The sequence below is a fragment of the Falco rusticolus genome, chromosome Z, assembly GCF_015220075.1.
Source record: "Falco rusticolus isolate bFalRus1 chromosome Z, bFalRus1.pri, whole genome shotgun sequence".
NCBI classification, from domain to species: domain Eukaryota; kingdom Metazoa; phylum Chordata; class Aves; order Falconiformes; family Falconidae; genus Falco; species Falco rusticolus.
In genome coordinates this window covers 63,214,245-63,233,719 of record NC_051210.1, presented here as the reverse complement: position 1 = coordinate 63,233,719, position 19,475 = coordinate 63,214,245, and the positions used below count along the sequence as shown (strand labels likewise).

The 19,475-nt window shown below is 37.5% G+C and overlaps 2 protein-coding genes across 5 annotated transcripts in view; both read right to left on the bottom strand.

Annotated features, from left to right (window-relative positions):
* Positions 1–3,580, bottom strand: part of ELOVL7 (ELOVL fatty acid elongase 7) — a 53,182-nt gene extending 49,602 nt beyond the window's left edge. Inside the window, exon 1 of the mRNA XM_037373574.1 lies at positions 3,504–3,580. The gene's annotated coding sequence lies outside the window, so the exon portion shown is untranslated. The remainder of the gene's footprint in view (positions 1–3,503) is intronic.
* Positions 1–19,475, bottom strand: part of ERCC8 (ERCC excision repair 8, CSA ubiquitin ligase complex subunit) — a 52,238-nt gene that overhangs the window by 10,294 nt on the left and 22,469 nt on the right. Inside the window, exons 10-13 of one of the 4 annotated variants that reach the window (XM_037373570.1) lie at positions 16,278–16,475; positions 11,122–11,208; positions 4,225–4,343; positions 3,504–3,580 (exon numbers count right to left, since the gene is read on the bottom strand). In XM_037373570.1, coding sequence (XP_037229467.1) covers positions 4,251–4,343; positions 11,122–11,208; positions 16,278–16,475 — 378 coding nt within the window. In that variant the 3' untranslated portion in view covers positions 3,504–3,580; positions 4,225–4,250. Of the gene's footprint in view, positions 1–3,503; positions 3,581–4,224; positions 4,344–9,109; positions 9,487–11,121; positions 11,209–11,243; positions 12,629–16,277; positions 16,476–19,475 lie in introns of those variants that run through there. The other 3 variants (XM_037373571.1, XM_037373573.1, XM_037373572.1) reach the window with 3 other exon arrangements.

The window sequence follows — 19,475 nt, the reverse complement described above, 5'->3', positions numbered from 1 at the left end:
GGGGTAGAGTTGATTTTCTTCATAGCTGGTAGGAGCTATGTTCTGGATTTGTGCTGGAAACAGTATTGAGAATACAGGGATGGTTTAGTTACAGCTGAGCAGTGCTTACACAGCATCAAAACCTTTTCTGCTCCTCACATTGCCCCATCAGTGAGTAGGCTGTGGGTGCACAAAAAGTTGGGAGTGGACACAGCCGAGACATCTGACCCCAACTGACCAAAGGGATATTCCATACCTTACAGTGTCATGCTTAGCAATAAGAAAAAGCAATAAAACTAGGGGGAAGGTTGGCAGGGGGGCCACTGCTTGAGGACTGGCTGGGCATTGGTTGGTTGGTGGTGAGCAATTGTTTTCATTTGCATCACTTGTCTTTCTTGGGTTTTGTTTCTCACTCTTTGTTTTCATTACTATTGTTGTTGTTGTTGTTATTATTATTATTTCAATTATTAAACTGTTCTTAACCCATGAGTTTTCTCACTTCCACTCTTCAAACTCCCATCTCACTGCAGGGGGTGGGGAACGAGTGAGCAGCTGTGTGGTGCTTAGCTGCCAGCCGGGGTTAAACCACGACACTCTTATCTTTATTTTTCTTGTGCCTGTCAAGCTTAATGCTTGAGCAGTCTTGTGAATTACTGGACCACTTTTCATCCTTTGACTTGCATCCCTTTTCCTCTCTCTGGCAGGGGAAAACAACTCTGCAGGCACAGTTTTCAAGGCTACTGGAATATACAATAAGCCTTCCTACTGATGTGAGATGTACCACTGAGACTGTATATATGTTTAGGGTACACAGAGCGAGCCTTCTCAAGTACCAAAGCCTATAATCCAGCACAGGGGAATTCTGATAAGCAGCAATATAATTCTTATAACCAAAGTTCTGCATGTCTCACAGGTATCTACATTTAATATAGTAGCTCATCGCTGAGTGCTATTTAAATTACTTTGATATACTTCATTAGTCAACCTAAACTTTAAGTTATCCATAGTGGCAGAACAGGATGAAGTAGCTGTTTCAAACATTCATTTAGGCCCTCAGGTATACTGCTGTCTGCAAAACAAATAAATGTTCTGGAAACTTACTTCATAAACAATGACGAATAGCACTCAGATGGCAAAGTTCCACGCAACTCTAAAGATGTATTTTTTTTCCTTGGGAAATAATTTATGCACTACCTAAGAACATGCAATACACTCCAAGTAAATGCCAAATGTGACAATTTCCCACAGAAGATGTGCAGAAGGACTCCTCAGTAAAAGGTTCCTGTTGCACTAGTGGCAGTGCAAAACCACAGAACAGCATCAGACTTAAGATGACTAGCTTCAACTCACGTAAGCTGTAATCCATGATGCAGGTACAAAAATATATTCTCTGGGCCATATACTCCACCTGGAAGAACTACTGAGGCAAATGAAAAGAGCTCCATTCAAATCTACTATTTTATAAAGTCCCAAAACATTTTTCTCATGTTTGCTAGCATGAGAATCTTAATCAGTCGATTTCCTGAGGTGTTACAGAACAGTGTAGGAGGCAACAGCAACAGTAATTAACTGTTGAGCAACGTGAGACACTCCCTACTGACTGCCACAAAACATGAGAACTTTACATATGTATACGCTTCCACACACCTACTGATTTTATCTTTTATCATAGGAAACACGGCTCCCCAAACTGCTGCATTCATTGAGCCCTACTGACACAGGTGTCTACAGAAAATAAGGAAGAAGAGTATTAACACAGTAATAACATGGTCTAGCTGTGGAAATGTTAAACTCCATGTAGGTGAGTTGATGCAGCATCCCAGCAAGGCACATTAGCCTCTTGTGGGGTTGCTCAGTTTAAACTAGAGTTAACAGCTCTGTATTGTGCTGCTGCCTGCAGAATAGATGTTCCCTAAGTTAGAGGAAAGGATTCTCATTTTCCTCTTTCTGTTCCCTAGAGTAACCCTCTTTCTTAAAATGGCACCCACAGGTTAAAGATCCAGCATACAGACCAAGATGTATTTGCGTGGATGAAAGTACAACATGGCAGGCAGGCACTGATAGCTACAGTTTCTTCAGAGGCCATCCTAAACTACTAACAGAGAGGATTAAGAATCAACTTTAAATTTTAAATACAAATGGAACTGGCTGGCTACCAGATGCAAGCTCTCTCTTGCCAATGATCTCCAGCAAGAGCATAATGCATTTCTTAATTTATTATGAACATGTTTTTTTGAGCTAACTTTAAAAATATGATTCCAAGTTTTCTTAGAATGTTTTAATAATTCTGTTGGAGGGTAAGACCTGTAACTAATACAAACCGAGTATCCTGTTAAATAAATGCTTTGTAGTCAATAGAAGTGGAAAAAGCTCACTGCCTTTCAAATGCAGCTGCTGAGAGCAGCAAAATAATGTTTTAGTAACATCCCCTTTCTCTGTCCCCCATGTTAACCTATTTTGTATTAAACAAAGGTATATTATTTTTGTTGCTGAAAACATTACCCCATTCTTGCTTAAACATGTTACTCTAGATTACAAACATATGGCTGCAAAAATAACTGGTTAGACTGATTTAAACTGCTGATGTTAATCTGCAATTTGGCATGAGGAAATTTACTACAAAACCTGTTTAGGATTGCAGAAGCATCTCTGTCCCATAGCTGCAAGAAAAGGGTGGATTTGTAGTCTTCCAAGTGTACAGACCTCAGGGAGTGAAAGTCTCCTTCTTAGCAAAAAGTTAAAATTCATAACTAAAAATATCCTGGTTTCTTTCTGCCTTAATTTGAAAGGAAACGGTGATAAAATGAGTATTAAGAACAAAGCTGTATGCCTATGCAATTAAAAAATTATTTCATATGTAAATAGAAAGTTGCCTTAACAGCCACAAATATTTTTTTTTTTGAGTCTCTTGAGCTTCATGCAACTTGGCAGGACTGGGCGTGGTTAAGGGTTGCCAGCGTGGTGGATGACATCGGTTAGGTGTCATCTTGGCAGATTGTGTGGGCTGGTGGGTAAGGCTGACTACACAGCACACAGATATTAGAAGGGATGAAGATGTGGGGAGTAGTTATACAGCTGCCTGAATTCCTGGCCAGTCAGTCATCCCTTTATCCTCCATTCCCACTGTTTTTATGGAATACACTAAAAAAACCAAACAACAAAGGGAGATAGAAGAAGGCATGTCCATTTCATAACTCAGCTTTAAACACACAAAAGGACTTTATCAGTATATTTTACATACTTTTGTTGAGTATTGTAAGCATTAACCGCTGTCCACTGAAACCAATACACTGCCTTCAAGAACAACTCTCAGGTGCCAAAACCTCAACATACACCTTAATGGCTAAGCACATGGCCAATGTTCAAGTTCTTTTTTTCTAATGGACTACTTTAACCATGTTAGTGTCTATGTTTTACATATTTTATGTATTTATCTAGACAGTTCCCATGGTTTAACTGTTATGCCTATTTGACTATCACCTGTATCACATACATCACTTGTACTAAGCTAAGAGTAGGCTTACCCATTCGTTGTGGCAGATCCTAGGCCAATATGCACTGAAGAGCCTACAATTTTCAACTTTATGCACCAGACTTTTCCCTGCATTAAAAAATGAGGTAGGAAGAAAACACAAGAATTATCCTCTAAGTGCCAAAGCAGTGGTATTTTAAATATATCTGTATCTTGTGTGGATATATATATGTGTGTGTGTATACATATGTATCTTCCTGTATCTCCATTCAAGATAGGATAAGGACTACAACACAAGGCTAAAAATAAGAGAAAAAAAAAATGTAACAGTCAATTCTACTGATGTTCCCAAATCTAAGAATTTTTCAGCTTTACAATGACAGGCGTCTTAAATTCTAGTCCCTAAACTGGTTGAGCAAATGAGGAACTCATTTAAAAAAAAAACCAGTTGTCTTGCACAGTGAGAAGTCTGGCCTAACTAAACCCCCCCAAAAAAAGGTGGCAAACAAATCTGTATATCTTTAGTCTCATCAGCCTGTGGGTTAAGAGTGAGTATATTTGGGATAGAGAAAAAGGCGCAGGGAGGTAAACTCATGGTGTTAACTTGTTCTTCCCACTACTTGGGACTTAACCGTATCTGAATTCTCATATGCTAATGCATTCTTCCAGGTCTGGGTACAGGAGGAAAAAAAGAAACAGGTTTCTGCTTTGATATCTCAATACCAGATTCTTTCTGAGCATCATAACCTAGACATAAATAATCAGAGTCCTACCTTAGTGTCTCTATAGAACTAAACTTTCACTCAAGCTGAAGGAGGCTTGTCTTAGGCTCTCTGGATTTCTTCAAGCTGGGCTGGCTCAGACTGACTCCCACATCCATTGTTTCCTTAGGCTAGAAGGGAAAGGAAATTCTTTGATCTCTTGTAAGAACAAATAAAGTATTTTCCCTCTTTTGGTACCTGCTGTATCAAGCTCAAATAAAAATCTCTGCTTTGGCAGGCAAAGCAAGTCTTCTAAGCAACAGTCAATTCCTGGAATGGCCTGAAAAGATGAAAGCACTTCTCTACATATTCTGATACAAAGTGTGACTACTAAATCACAGTACTGCTACTGCAGTAGGAGTGCAGTCCATTCCAGCTTAAGCTCTCTTTAAACAATTAAATTTCTTACTGTTTTTAACAGGAACTTAGAATCCAGCTATCAGCTAGTTGACTCTCAAGTGAATAACTTTATTTCAACATGAATACAGCAGCCCTTTGACAGCTGACTGGAGTTTCAACTGTGTTTTTTTCTGACTGACATAAGGATAGGAAATGCAATTAAGTTTATACTACCCTACTTGCTGCATTTCTGGTTCTGAAAGAGATCTGATACTATTAAAATAACATTCTATAAGCATAGAAGCAGAATAGGCATAAATGACGGGGAGGACTCAGGTTTAATTATCACATTTAACTTACACACAAGCAAGAGATGCACAGTTGCAACTCACATCGTCGGCTTAGTACTTGGCTCTTTCCAGTGAAAAATAACACACAGCATACCTTCACTGTCCTTTAAAATGTTTCATTTAGAAGATACCAACACTTTACTTAGTAATTAAGTACAGCCACTGTAAGAATGCAGCAGAAAGAAAAGAATTTTTTTTCCTCAAAAAAAACTTAAATAAATTTACCACATTTACAAGAAACTAAAGTACTGAAGGACACTGTAACATATACGCCATTATTCAAAGTAGAATTTTCACAGAAATTGGTGTTGGAGATGCTAGCTAGTACCAAGAGGTTTTAAACCTTGCAAACTAAACACCACCCATCAACTACTGCTATTATATGGAAGGTTTGCAGGTGCTGGATTGTAGAATGTGCCTGGATTCTTGCCCAGGTGAGAGACAGATGTTTCTAACTTTCCTCATGAGAAACACCTCTCCTTCCGGCACAGGACAACAGTCAGCAGGGAGAATGATGACATCATCAAGTGATACAAGAAGGGAATTTGGAAAGATTCCTGTGTAAAAGACACTAGCTGTCAGTAGGAACAATAAACCTCCAAGGCAACTTATTTCTATTTTCAACTGTTTGGGATAGCTTCAGACACTAAACCAAAAGGTGTCTGGGTGGATAGATACTTGGACAAATAATTCCCAGCCCACCTCTTCCTGAGCTAAATCCCACATTGCATTCACGGTGCAACTTACACAAAACTCATATGCAAGCAGTTACTCAGGAATAGTATTGAAAATGAGCCCCATAAAAGTATAGAGGGAAGTTTCCACATTTCCAGATAGGTCCCTATTTAGGGTTCTATCTGGAAGAATTCCACGGGATATAGCCCTGATGAGAAGCAGGGTGCAGGAAAACTGGCTGATTTTAAAGGAGAGTCCATTCCCACATGCAGGAAATAAAGCTGGAAAGTTAAATCTGGCGAGGAATATGAAAAGCAAAACTAAAACCTACAGGTATATCAGCAGTAAAAGGAAGACTATGGAAAATGTGGGCCCACTGCTAAACAGGGCAGAGGAACTGGAGACAAAGGACACAGAAAAGGCTGAGATTCTCAATGATTCCTCACCACAGTCTTCAGTGGCAAGACTGGACTTTACCAGCCCCAGGTCCCCGAGACTACTAAAAAGTCTGGAGCAAGGAAAGCGTACCCTTGGTGAAGGAGGATCAGTTAGGCAACACTTATACAACCTGGACATACAAAAGTCCATAGTGCTCGAGTGGACGCACCCACAACTGGCAGATGCCATTCAAGACCATTCTCAATTACCTTTGAAAGGTCACAGTGAGCAGAAGAGGTTTCCGAGAACTGGAAGAAAGCCAAGGTGACCTTGGAAAGAAGGAAGATCCAGAAGAGAGAGGTCAATCAACTTCACCTCCATCCCTGGGAAGCTGATGTAACAAATAATCCTGGAAACCACTTCCAGACAAAGAAGGTAGCAGTCAGCATAGATTATGAAGAGAAAACTATGCCTGACCAACCCAACAGCCTTCTGTAACATGACACTGAGCTTGGTGGATAAGTGGAGAACAGTGGATGATGTGTACTTTTACTTTAGCCAGGCTCTCGACAGTCTCCCAAAACACCCTTATTATAGATAACCTGACATAGTACAAACTAGCCAAGCGGACAGTGAGATCAAAAAATGGTTGAAGGGCCAGGCCCTGACGGTTGTGATCAGTGGCATAAAGTCCAGTTGGAGGCCAGTCACTAGGGGTCAATACTAGATCCAGTCCTGTTTAACATCTTCATTAATGACCTTCATGATAGAACAGAATGTGCCTTCAACAAGTCTGCAGGCAATACAAGACTGGGAAGAATGTTTGATATGCCAGATGATTGTGCCACCACCTTTCAGAAGGACCTCACCAGACTGGAGAAACAGGCAAACAGGAACCTTGTGATGTTCAATAAAGGCAAATGTCAAATCCTGCACCCAAAAAAGAAAAAACCCATGGACCAGAACAGGCCAGGGACCAACCTGCTGGAAAGCAGCTTTGTGGAAAAGGACCCAGCACTCTTGGTGGACACTAAAGGAATCATAAGCCAGCAATGTGCCCTTGCAGCAAAGAAGGCCAACAGCACCCTGCATTGCATTAGGAAGACCACTGTCAACAGTCTGAGGTTTGTGATCATTCCTATGAGAAGAGGCTGAAAGAGCTGGGACTTCTCCACCTGGAGAAGAAAAGGCTCAGAGGGATCTCACCAATGCATAGAAATACCTGATGAAGCCAAGGGAAGGGACAGTAAAGAGGAGGAAGTCACTCTTCTCAGTGGTATCCAGCAATGGGGCAAGATGCAATGGGTGCAAACTGAAATACAGAAAACTCCATTCAAATCTAAGAAGAAACTTTTATTCTAAGAATGCTCGAACACTGGAACAGGTTTGTATATTGTAGAGGTACTCAAAGCTCAACTGGACACAAGCCTGAGCAACCTACTTTAGGTGACTGTTTTAAGCAGAGAGGTTGGACTAGATTATCTCCAGTGATCCCTTCCAATCTCAATAATTTTGTACTCAAAGCACAGAAAAGGGAACTCATTTGACAACAGCCATTCAAAAAAAACCCCAAGAGAATTAATGCAACATTCTTATTTATGGGTTTAATTTTTATGATTTCTCACTTTTGTTAATGTAATTTTTCTACCTCTCCTTTTTTTATATACTATTCCTAGTCCACCATAAAGCTGGTGGGGGTTTTGATGGGTTCATCAAAATCAACACCATTTATAGGCACATAACAGGTGAAAATTTTATTGAAAAATGTAATGCATTTATTCTTTGATAACTAAGATTTTCACTTTGGTTACTATGATTTAATGAGCACATTTTTAGAAATTCAAATACATGCACTGCGGTTGGCATATGCAAACAATATGCACAATTGTAACACGCAAAAAAGTAATCTTTAAGACAATCAAAATGTGTAGTCTTTCTTCAAATCTGTTCCCCAGTTTTTCCAATTTTAGAAGGAAGAGCCACCATAAGTAATGAAAACTACGATTTTCATTTGTAAATTTTCAGAGGGAAAAAATAGAAAATTCTCTTTTCCGTTTTGTAAAGTGACAGTATCAAGCTGGTCTTTAACTTCAGCTGGAACTTCTGAAAGTCTTCCACCCTGCAGGTATCCACTTAATAGTGGGTCTCTCCCAGCAGACATGCACTACATATGAAGTTTGTTTAATTACAACATTCCCTTGATATGCCCACTCCTCACTTCATAACAGTTTACAATGCTAGACTATAAATTGATACAGAAACTGACAGCCTATATCTTGTATAGATATTAAAATACAGAAGCACAGTGATTTAATTCTAAATTGTATACTAATCAGAGAAATAATACAGTACACAAAGGTTATAATATCTTTCATTTAATTATACAATATCTTTTCATTTTGTCTGAATGTGTGGTCCTAGTATCTTGGTATCTGCTCTGCTTTGGAAGGAATTTCTCCTCTATACAGCTGCATCTAAATCTGATGGGAGCCTCTACCTCAGCTCTCAGCCTGGTGACTGTACTATGTCTGAAGCACAAATCAGCAATTGAGATGATACAATAACCCCACAAAGCTCCTGCCTTTCAAAACAGAGCAGGCATCAGGATCACAAATTCAGGTGAAACGTTTTGAAGAAGTGCATTCAGTACTTCTACCTTGAAATGTGATCCACTCTGCCTTGTACTGTACCTCAAGCCAGTTTCTGTCCAGGAATTCTTCACACTGGCTAGGGAAGTGTGAGATTCATACATAGAAGACTGATCTTAAAAACCTGCTAACGGGAGCAACAAAAACTCTAATTAAACTGGTTTATATTCTTAACTTCCTGGGACTAAGATTCAGATATTAGTTGATGGGGTCACCATATACTTGAATAGATGATCCCTGTTACACCTCCTTTTGAACTAAATACTACACCTATGGAAAAACTTACACAAAACTGAAAATGGAAAAGAGCAGGCATAAAATCCTGTTACAGGCTCTCACGGCACATAAGCACTTGAAAATGGATGCAGTCTGTTCCATCTAGACACTGAAAAAAGTAAGTTGGAAGTATCCCTGAGCTAGTCCTCTTTCAGGCAAAATCCTGTGTATCACGTCTCTTGGAAGTGAAGGGTTGACTTATCTATTAGTGGTATCAGAAATAATGCAGTATTAACTGGTCCCAAGGGCTTTTATTTTTCCTTTATCAGCTGTTCAACAATGAATAAAGTATCAATGTGTAACTGTAAGTATGAAAGTCAGTAAGTATGAAAAAGTAATCCTCTAGATTTAACTAACAGTTAGAGAACTGAAACTGTGAAAGAGCACAGAGAACAATGGAAACTTATTTCTGAAAGACCTTGCTCTAACAGAACTGTACCAAAAATCCAGTCATAATAAATCCAACAATATCCCAATTCTGCAGATAAAGGCTGTAAACACAGTGCCTGAATGTCAATTTTATGCCAGCACATAACTGAAATTCAGCCTTCATCACTGCTGCTCCATGCGTCTTCATATGCTGGGTTTAAATGCTGTTGAGGCAGAGACTAAAAAAAAAATAAAAATTCTCTCAGTGGTTTGCTTAATTAAAAATACTAAAGTCAAATAAGGGCAATGCTAACAGCATTCCTTAAATTACTATATGCAGACAAACTATTTTGTCTCTCACGGATTAGAGACAGAATAAATTATGAAAAAAAATAGTACTCTAACTCCAATTTCACAAAAAATACCTGGAGCACTGACTCGAAGCTTTACAAATGTCTGATATAAAATATAACAGAGGGAAATTACTGTGTTTGTTTTGAGTCATGGATTTTAATTCATGATTTCCTTAACTGAGCACTACTGTCTCAAGTAGTCCTGGCCTCTATCCACTTCCAACAAATATTTCTCTCCTCCATCTCCTTAGGGTCAAGCTAAAGGGTTTGTGCAGCTATGCAGTGCACTGTATCACAGAGACTCAGGATAAAAAAAAATTCTTGTTTATTTCTATCCTGGATTCAGATTCTGGTCATATAGGTGCTCAAATGGCTGTTCTGGCACTTGAGAGGGAGCAGAAGCCAGTGGCCTGTGGACAGCAGAACTGCTCCTTTCAACATCAGTAAACAGCAGCTGTAGCTTAACAGATTTTAAAACAATGGCACATATCACATATCTCCACCATGTCAAATTTAAAGGGGCAGTTCTAATCAGAGCTGGGTACATAATCCTGTGGGTTTTTAGTTTTCAGACTATGAAAAAACAATGTGCACATATCAGAATTCTCACTTACAGAAAAAAAATGTTTACTTCAGGTAAATTAAATAGATTTTGAGCTTAGGGTATCTAACTACTGAAGCCACTTTTTTCTTCTTTGCTTAAGTGTAGGATAGTTTATAAATCAATTGTCTTAAAGCAAAGCAAATGTTATAAAAAATGTATGCTTCTTATACTTCCACCATCCAAAATGGAAGATTTCAGAAATTTTGAAAAGTGGAACTTTTGTATGCTATAAGTTAAAACATTAATATATCCTGATTCTTTAACATTATTACAGTTTGCCAGACTGATTCTGTGAATGGTTTCAGTTCCCTAAAATTTAGGATTTTTTCCTCTCAAACTGTTCACTGAAATTTTTATTGCCCAGCTCTAATACTCAGAGAGAGGAAAGTACTCTCTTCGAAAATTGCAACATATGAACTTCCCTGCAACAGCCTTAATGTCTTGCCAAAGATACTAAAATAATCTCATTTAGAACCCTCTTTATTATCTTTCTGCATCACAAATATTTGGGTATGGAGTGTGGCATCCCCAATCTTACTGTTTAATGCACAGTATATTCCTGAACAATTTAAAATACAATATTTGGCACCTTTCCAATTCCACAATAGCATAATCAGAGAAAAACAGTTTGGAAATTAAGGAAACTATAGAAGTTGAAAGACTGATAGACAAATGGCAAGTACTACTTTTAATTAAGCGAGAAGCTAGAATTCTGCAGAAGATTTTACTAGACTATGGAAGAAAACATCCTCTTGAAACCCCACAACAATAAAAAGATTGCACAGAAACAATAGGTGATTCTTCTCTTAGAATTGTTAATTTTGATGATGAAACACATACTTCATATTCAATTTCAACACCACCTTCTCAAGTATAACAGCCATAAGAAGTATAGTTCAAACTCACAAATTCATTACCTTTTCAGAAACGTAATCATTAACTGGCTCTCGAAGAGCTGGTATCCATGCAAGGATATTGCAATCTTTGCTACCACTATAGAGTTCCTTTAAAAAAAACAAACAAAAATTAACTTCTATACGAATTTACTAAATAGTGACATCGATACAACGTTGGGTGAAAAACTTGTATGAGATACTGGTTAAAAACAAAGAAAAATATAAGATTTCTAACTTGTAACATAACCTTGATAAACATTATTTTAAATAATATGGAAACCAAGTAAGTTTTTATATTTTTCCCAGACTGGTCAGCAAAACAGCACTACCCACATTTAAATGAATTTTATTGTTTTTTCTTCTTTCCTTTCACATCTCCTGAAAAGACACCTATTCTAACAGTTAGAAAGCTTAGAGATGATTTATGTTCAATAGAGAAGAAAAAAGAAAAAGGGAAAAATCTTTTTTATTATTATTAAAAAATATGAAGGAACTCAAAAGCATCTAGTAATACATGTTAGAAAAGTGCATATGTATGGAACAAAGTAGTATTAAGTAAATTCAGTTTCAGTATGCCTAAGGAAGGAAAAGAACAAATAAAGAACAATTTGAAGCCTGTATCCTGTTGGGAAGGCAGAGATCAGAAAGACTGATTTATTATTTTTAATATAAATAACTCTTATTTATTATGGTAATGACTAAAGAATGAGATCCCATTGTGCAAGGCACCCTGCGAACACATGGAAATAAACAGTTTCTACACCAAACGGCTAATAGTCAAAAATAGCTTAGTTTTCTTCAGTCTTTATTAAAGGAAATACAGACTTCTCTGTCAGTTTAAAGTGAGGAAATTTTGCTAATGAGAAATACTGCACCAGCTTTGGAGTAGACTTTGTACTAATAATGCTTCTATCTTCCAAATCGCTATTTAAATGAATTCGCATAAAAATATTCTCATATGCCTTCAGTCTCAAATCATACTCCTGCATATTATATGAAATGTCTGAAAACACTTAAGTATAGCCACATTTTCTGACTGCCTGAGTGAAACATGAAGTATTTTTTCTGTATTCAGGCTGACAGCATGAAAGCCTTGCTTTAAGCGTGTTGGCTTTTACACTTGAACTAGCAACACTGTGCATATATGCACATTATTGATACACTGATTCAACAAAAGCGCAATAAGTTACAGCTCTGTCTTTGCAAAAAGTCTCCTGTGTTATGTATATTTAATTCTAGAGCTGCATGAATTATGCTGACAGTTAGTGCAGGAACTTAATGCCTAATTCCTATAAATACTCATTTATTTGTGTGGGTAATCTTAATCAAGAGAACTGACATACTCACTTTCGTAAAACTGGTCCCATGCATGAAGCATCATGCATAAAACACGTAAGATTAGTATTTAGAATTTTATGAGAGAAACATTCTACTTATCTTGTTTAAAAGAAGACAGGTCAAAGTTACACCATGGTAGAGGTCAAATCCCACTTTATCCTGTCAGCAGTACTCTACTTAGGCCTCCTGTCTAGGATAAAGAATGTCACTAGAACTTTAAAACTTCTTCTCACACCAAAATCTCTTTCTGAACAATGTCACGGTGACATCAGTACACTTCAATTTAATCTTTATTACCTCTTGTCTCACTTTCTGATCCTGGCATTGCAGTATCTTCAGTTAACATGCACTACATTGAGTAATACTTATAATTAATTATAATTATTACAGCCTGAAATGGTGACTCATACCTTAAGTCAATCAAAAGAAGAGCCACTGAGCTCCATGTATATTTATGGTACAGCATAGGACATACATGTATAATGTACCATAAACGTGCATAGAGCATGTTTATAGTACAATATATGGAAATACAATGCTTTAAGACTCTGAGGAAAGATTGCAAATAAAACCTGATTTAACTTTCTTACCACTGGATTTGCCAAATACCTTTGCAGAAATGTCATTAGCATTTCTTGAACAATAGAAGTATCTATAGATACTTCTATATATATAGATACAGAAGCAAAACTATTTCCTGATGCACACCTAATATTTTATGACCTGCTATTTGTGCATGTTTACTCCATTTCTTTTTTCTGAAAGGGAAAGGTAGGTCTTCTTTATGTAAATTTTAGCAGCTAATATGGCACAATGATATCTAATGTATTAGATCCAACAGTAAACATTATCTAAAAGATTGCACAATGAAGATTTCCTCTTCCACACCGCCCTTGAAATTACCGACCTCCTATTAAATAAATGGCTCTTATCAAAGGGCAAAATTCTGCACCTGTTCCTACTCAAGCAGACTAACATCTTATTAATTTTACAGAGATACTCATGTAAGAACAATTTAGGCCAATAACAACATAGTGGATTTCATGGCTCTATTCTCGGTACCTCAAAAGCCATACATACACACATTAACCAAATCTTACACCATTCTGTGCAGACAGCTCCACACAGTATCTCAAACACCACATAAACCTGCTAATTAATTTGGACCTTATAAGAACAGATAAAGACTAATATCATTGGATTGCAAATAGTTGCTTGGGTGTCAGCGATCATATTGATTATATGGCTCTGAGCAAACAGAAGACATTTTTTACCTCTAATACATAATTGTAACAATGTTAAAGCACCTTTCAAAGTCTATTCCCGTTACAAGGTGAAACAAAGATAACTAAAATACAGTTAATGAACAGAAAGAATATGATTGGCAGCAACAATATCAATCAGAAGCTTTGAGCACAGAAAAAAATAGCAAGAAAATCTAAGGACTGGGTTTGAGGGTAGGACAAAGCCAAAAATCACTCAAGCAGGGTTAAAGACAGCAGAAAAAGTCCAGAAGAGTATTAATATTAAGAAAACTCTTAACAAGAGAGACTCACTACTAGATGGACATGGTAGAAACTATGCATAAAAGATGTAGACCTTGTTTCGTATTAAGGTAGTGTACTAATTTCAAATGTAAAAGTAGGAAAAATGTTAGAAAGCCATCTGCTACACATTTCACTGGTAGATACATAACTTACATCAGAGAGACTTAGAAAAGTTGTCTAAGAATTTCTGGCTTGCTGAAATTAATTATGTTTTAATATGTATTGAAATACTACAAAGCTGAAAGTCAGCCAACGAGCCATTTGGGGGAGGTGGGGGCACAGCAGAGAAAAAGTAGAATGATACAATAGAAAAGGTGATTACATGGATCAGTTACTACAGAGTTAAGATACAGGAATATAAAAACCATTGGTCAAGCAAAACTGATTTTATTTACAACTAATAACTGAAAATAGAAATGCACAGCTTTGAATAACTAACATATTGATTTAACATTGCTTGCAAGAGTAAAATAAACCAGTTAACCATGCATTTTACACGTGACTGCATTCTTAGAAAATGAGTTTTAACTGGGAAATCATAATTTCTATTGGAATTATATGAAGACTGATGAATTGTCTCAAGACATAAATGAGCTATTTAGAAGTGTGTGTGAACGCAAATAGTCAACACTACCACTGCCTTTGGTGTTGATGCATTGACTATAGTAATGATATTCCATCAGAGTAACAATTGAACACAACTAAAAGCAAAGCATTTAAAGAACAAGAAAATCCAGTCACACTTCTGGAATATAGAACTGAACTCCGGAAAACAGTGATTCTGAAAGAGAATCGGGAATCACAACAGATAAACAAATCAAGTTGTTGCCAACATAAACCTACAGCTAAAGTGACAGATGCAGTTCTTGTGTGCATGCTCACAAGTGATTCTTTTCCAAGGATTTTAAAAGCCAAGAGACATTATACAGAGGTTTGCATTTCCAGGGCTGAAAAACCTGATTTACAGTGAGATTTAATGAGCCTCACCTCTTCAGTTTATCAAAAACACCACCAAAGATGACAATAGAAACACACTAACAATATTTGGGAAACTATTCTTAAAAACACAAAGGGCTTTTTAAGCTAGTCAAGAACAGTCCAGAAAAGACGTGCCTTAGTTTTAATGTGAATATTCCACCTTTCAGTGGACCTAGCACCTCACTGCCTACTCATGTCGGAACTGCTTTCCAAGTTAAGAAAAGCTTATTAGCTTGGGTTCCATTGCCCCATCTGTAATGTGTCCAAAATTTTCTGTAAAGTCCATTTCAGTGACAAGGAAGCATTCTTTCAGTCAAAGTTACTCAAAGCAACAGCTACCAGATTGACTTCTATGAGGTATAAGAGGTAATGAAAAGATATCCACGTGCCCTTTCTGCCTCTAGTATTTTTGCTTGGTGTTTCTCATCTACAAATGATGAGAAAGGGGGAGCTGGAACATGAAGTACAATCCTCAATACCTAAGGGCAACTATGTAAGAGCCTTAAAATCCTACTAATATCAGCACCTGAGGGCAACTATGTAACAGCTTTAAAATCCTACCAACATTCACTCTGCTCCTGCTGTACCACAAGCCATAAGAACAATCTGTTGTGAAGAGCTCATAATGACTTAAGCTTTTCTATCCTTAAGTCTTTTATTGCAAGAGAAAAATATATCACAGTCGGAGAGGAAAATTAAAACATAGGCAGAAAAAAAAGGCTGTCAGCATCATGAATTCCTGTAATGCTATGGTATTTCTTAACTGAAATGTTCTTAGATTAATTTAAGAAGCTCAACATGTTCTCAACACTTCATCCAAACTGTTCACAGATCCAGTAATTGGTATAACTACAGGCATTTGAGCAAGATCGTCTTAGCAAAATACTTGAGAAGACTCTTAGTACTGACAGCAATACTAATGCACTTCACCTGAATGCACTTCATCTTCTTTCTTACTGTGGTTAGTTTTAGGTATCTCAGAGAAAGACAAATGCCTCCTCTTCAGTCTTAGAGAAAACAGGCAGAAGCCTTAATACATATGATTTATTAATGAGAACGTAAGCCAAAAAAAATTACTATAGGTATATTGAAATATATATATGTGAGACAAAACGAACTGCGGAAGAAACCCAATAGAGAAAGGGTCGTCCCAAGAACTTAACCAAACTTTTCTTGCCTAGGCCACAGAACTCCCTCTTATGTCACTATCTTTGATTAAGTCACATCCCTGAAAAGTTAACACTTTGTGCAAATGGTTTGACAATCAACATAAATATTGCAGTTTGTCTGGAATGTTTTTTGTACTTTACTTACCTGAAAATTAGGTTGAAATACACAGCAGTTGACAGTACTATAATGTCCTCGAAGCACAGCTACTTGTTCTCCTGTGAAAACTGTATAAACAGCAATGGTACTGCCGTACGGTACAAAGGCAAACTCCTGATTACAGCCACAAGAGACTGTGAATTTGAGTCCTTTTCTACTTTCATTACAGACTTTCCCATAATTCACCTGTAAAATGAACGATTATGCAGTTAGCTACTAACTAAAGCTACAGGAAATAACTTTACATTAAAAGATCAATTTAATTTCTTATTTAATACCCAGTAAAATGAATTCTAAGCTTCCAAATGTTAATACAGTTCTTGAGATTTCCAATTACAGATGTCTATCAAGAGAATAATTTTTCTGTTCATTAAAGTTTACTCTCCTTAATAGTAATAGAAGTTCCACAGTCAGCAGTTCCACACTTAGAACTGCATGGACTGTTGTGTGCCAGTGCACCTAAACTATCACTGAAATAGAACTGTATCAGGAAGTATCACCTTAAACATTTTCCTAGATGAGCCAACATAATAATTTTCTCTCAGATATTGAAACTATTAAAATAACTCCTTCAACAGCATACACTTACAAACCATAGAACAGCTTGGTTTGGAAAAGACCTTTGAAGGTCATCTAGTCCAACCTGCCCCTGCAATGAGCAGGGACATCTTCAACTCGATCAGGTTGTTCAGAGCCCCATCCAACCTGACCTTGAATTTTCCAGGGACAGGGCATCTACCACCTCACTGGACAACCTGTTCCAAGGTCTCAGCACCCTCAGGCCCTACTAAAAAGTCCGTCTCCATCTTCCTTATAAGCTTCCTTTAAGTACTGAAGGGCTGCAATAACACATCCCTGGAGCCTCCTCTTTTCTCCAGGCTGAACAAACCCAACTCTTTCAGCCATTCCTCATAGGAGAAGGTGTTATATCTCTCTGACCATTTTTGTGGCCCTCCTTTGGACCTGCTCCAACAGGTCCATGCCTTTCCTGTGCTGAGAACTCCAGAGACGGACACAGTATTCCAGGTAGGGTCTTGCCCAAGAGGAGTACAGGGGCAGGATCACCTCCCTGGACCTGCTGGCCACGCTTCTTTTGATGCAGGCCAGTGTCACGGCTGGCTTTCTGGGCTGTGAGTGCACATTGCAAGCTCGTGTCCAGCTCTTCATCCACCAGTACCCCCAAGTCCTCCTCCCCAGGGTTGTTCTCAATCCCTTCATCTCCTAGCTGGTATTGATACCAGGGCTTGCTCTGACTCAGGTGCAGGACCTTGCACCTGGCCTTGCTGAACATTCTGAGGTTCCCATAGGCCCTTTTCGAGCTCATCAAGGTCCCTCTGGATGGCATCCCATCCCTCAGGTGTCAACTGCACCATTTGGCTTGGTGTCATCTCCAAACTTGTTGAGGGTGCATTTGATCCCACTGTCTACATCACTGATAAAGATGTTGAACAGTACTTGTCCCAATACTACAAGATTTTAGTCCACAGATTGAACAAAAATTGATATACACTATATACACCCTGAAAGTGCCCTTTGTTTGCTGGAGTTCACTGATGTTGCAGAAAAATACATTTCTGAATTGTATATGCCAGTAGAATGGCAAAGAACAGAAGGATCAGCCTAGACAACACAAGAACTAGTCCTAAGGATTCCTCAGCCAGTCATCCCTTACTTGGAGAAGAAGGAACAGAGGAAAAACATCTGCAATGTAGGGAAAGATTCTGCATCTCCTCCTCATGAGTTAGCAAGGAACAGTAGGAGATGAATAGGTAGTATGAAAAGAACCGAAGGGTAGGCAGAAGGATGGCACAAATAAATGGCAAGAAAAAGACTCATGAAGAAGGAAAGAACAACTTGTTAAATTACGAACTATTCAAGAGTGATAAAAAAAGCATGTCTTCTAATCAAAGCTAAATCACCACTAAGAAATTCAATATTGTTCTCTGTAAGGGCAGCTGGGTTAGGAACAAATGCTACATTTCTACGACCCAGCTTCTGAGGTGTGTGGAAAGCCTTGCAAATAATAGTAGTTTAAGAAATATAGCTTATTAGCATCTGTATTTAAGCCCTTGACAAGACCTACAGAGATAAAATTCTCACCAGACGTTGACAGTGGAGTTTCCAAACATGCTAGGAAATATTCCAGTTGGATATATCAGTCTACTTATATACTATATCAGACATCAAAAGTGTATTCATGAGAAAATACAGAAATATATTCATGAGAACAGTACAGCTTACCTCTAAAAAAACTTAATTAAAAGAAAGCATTATAATTTGGACAAATAAAAAACTTACATGTATTTTTTTTTCCATGAAGAAGTCCACTACAAACACTTGAAATTCACACATTTCACGATTTAAAAGTAGGTTTTTTTCTATTAACAGTATTTTAAATTTAAATTATTTAATACTACATAGTATTATATATGAAATATTTTGCTTTCTAATAATATTGTCCTACAACTTATGCTCTTAATTTCTGCTGAAAAGCAAGAGATTCACTTATACGTATAATGTTAGCAAAGCTCTCTGGGTTGATTTTAAAGCTCCCTACCTAAACGTCATGGCCTAGAGTTAAAAAAAGAAGAAGAAAAAAAATCCTAAGTATGAAATCTCTTGACTATAAGCTAACAGATTTGTAGTTTATCAGGTAAATATTCTAATACAAATGTCTTGCTTTTTTAGGTTCTTGATCCATACTACATCAATTACCTGAGTCCAAAGTTGAGGCAAATGTAAGTATCAGTGATCTTGAGCCAGGCAAGGAAGAAGACTACTTGTTGCTCTACTTTTAATGTTCTTTCATAGCAAAGAGCACTCATGTAAGAAAAGTATAATAAAAAAGGAGTCCTGAGAAAAATTTCTCTCAATTGTCATAAAAATGTATACAAAGAGAGTTTTGATTACCATACAAGCAGGTTGATATTTTTTCATATTGAGGGGATATTTTCACGAGATAGGGAGCTTATGCATGTCCTTTGTGGATAATACTGCTCGTTTTTTAAAGACAGTGTTTATAAATATTGCCTGTGTTAAGTCTTGTTAAGGCTAGTAATTTTAAGAGGCATATTACTCTGCTGATAAAAAGCAATTAAACTCCTTTACACAGCATATGAGCTGTAACAGCAACAATTCCCAAGCCACAATACTGCTCATAACAAAGGCGTGTACAATGAAAGGGAG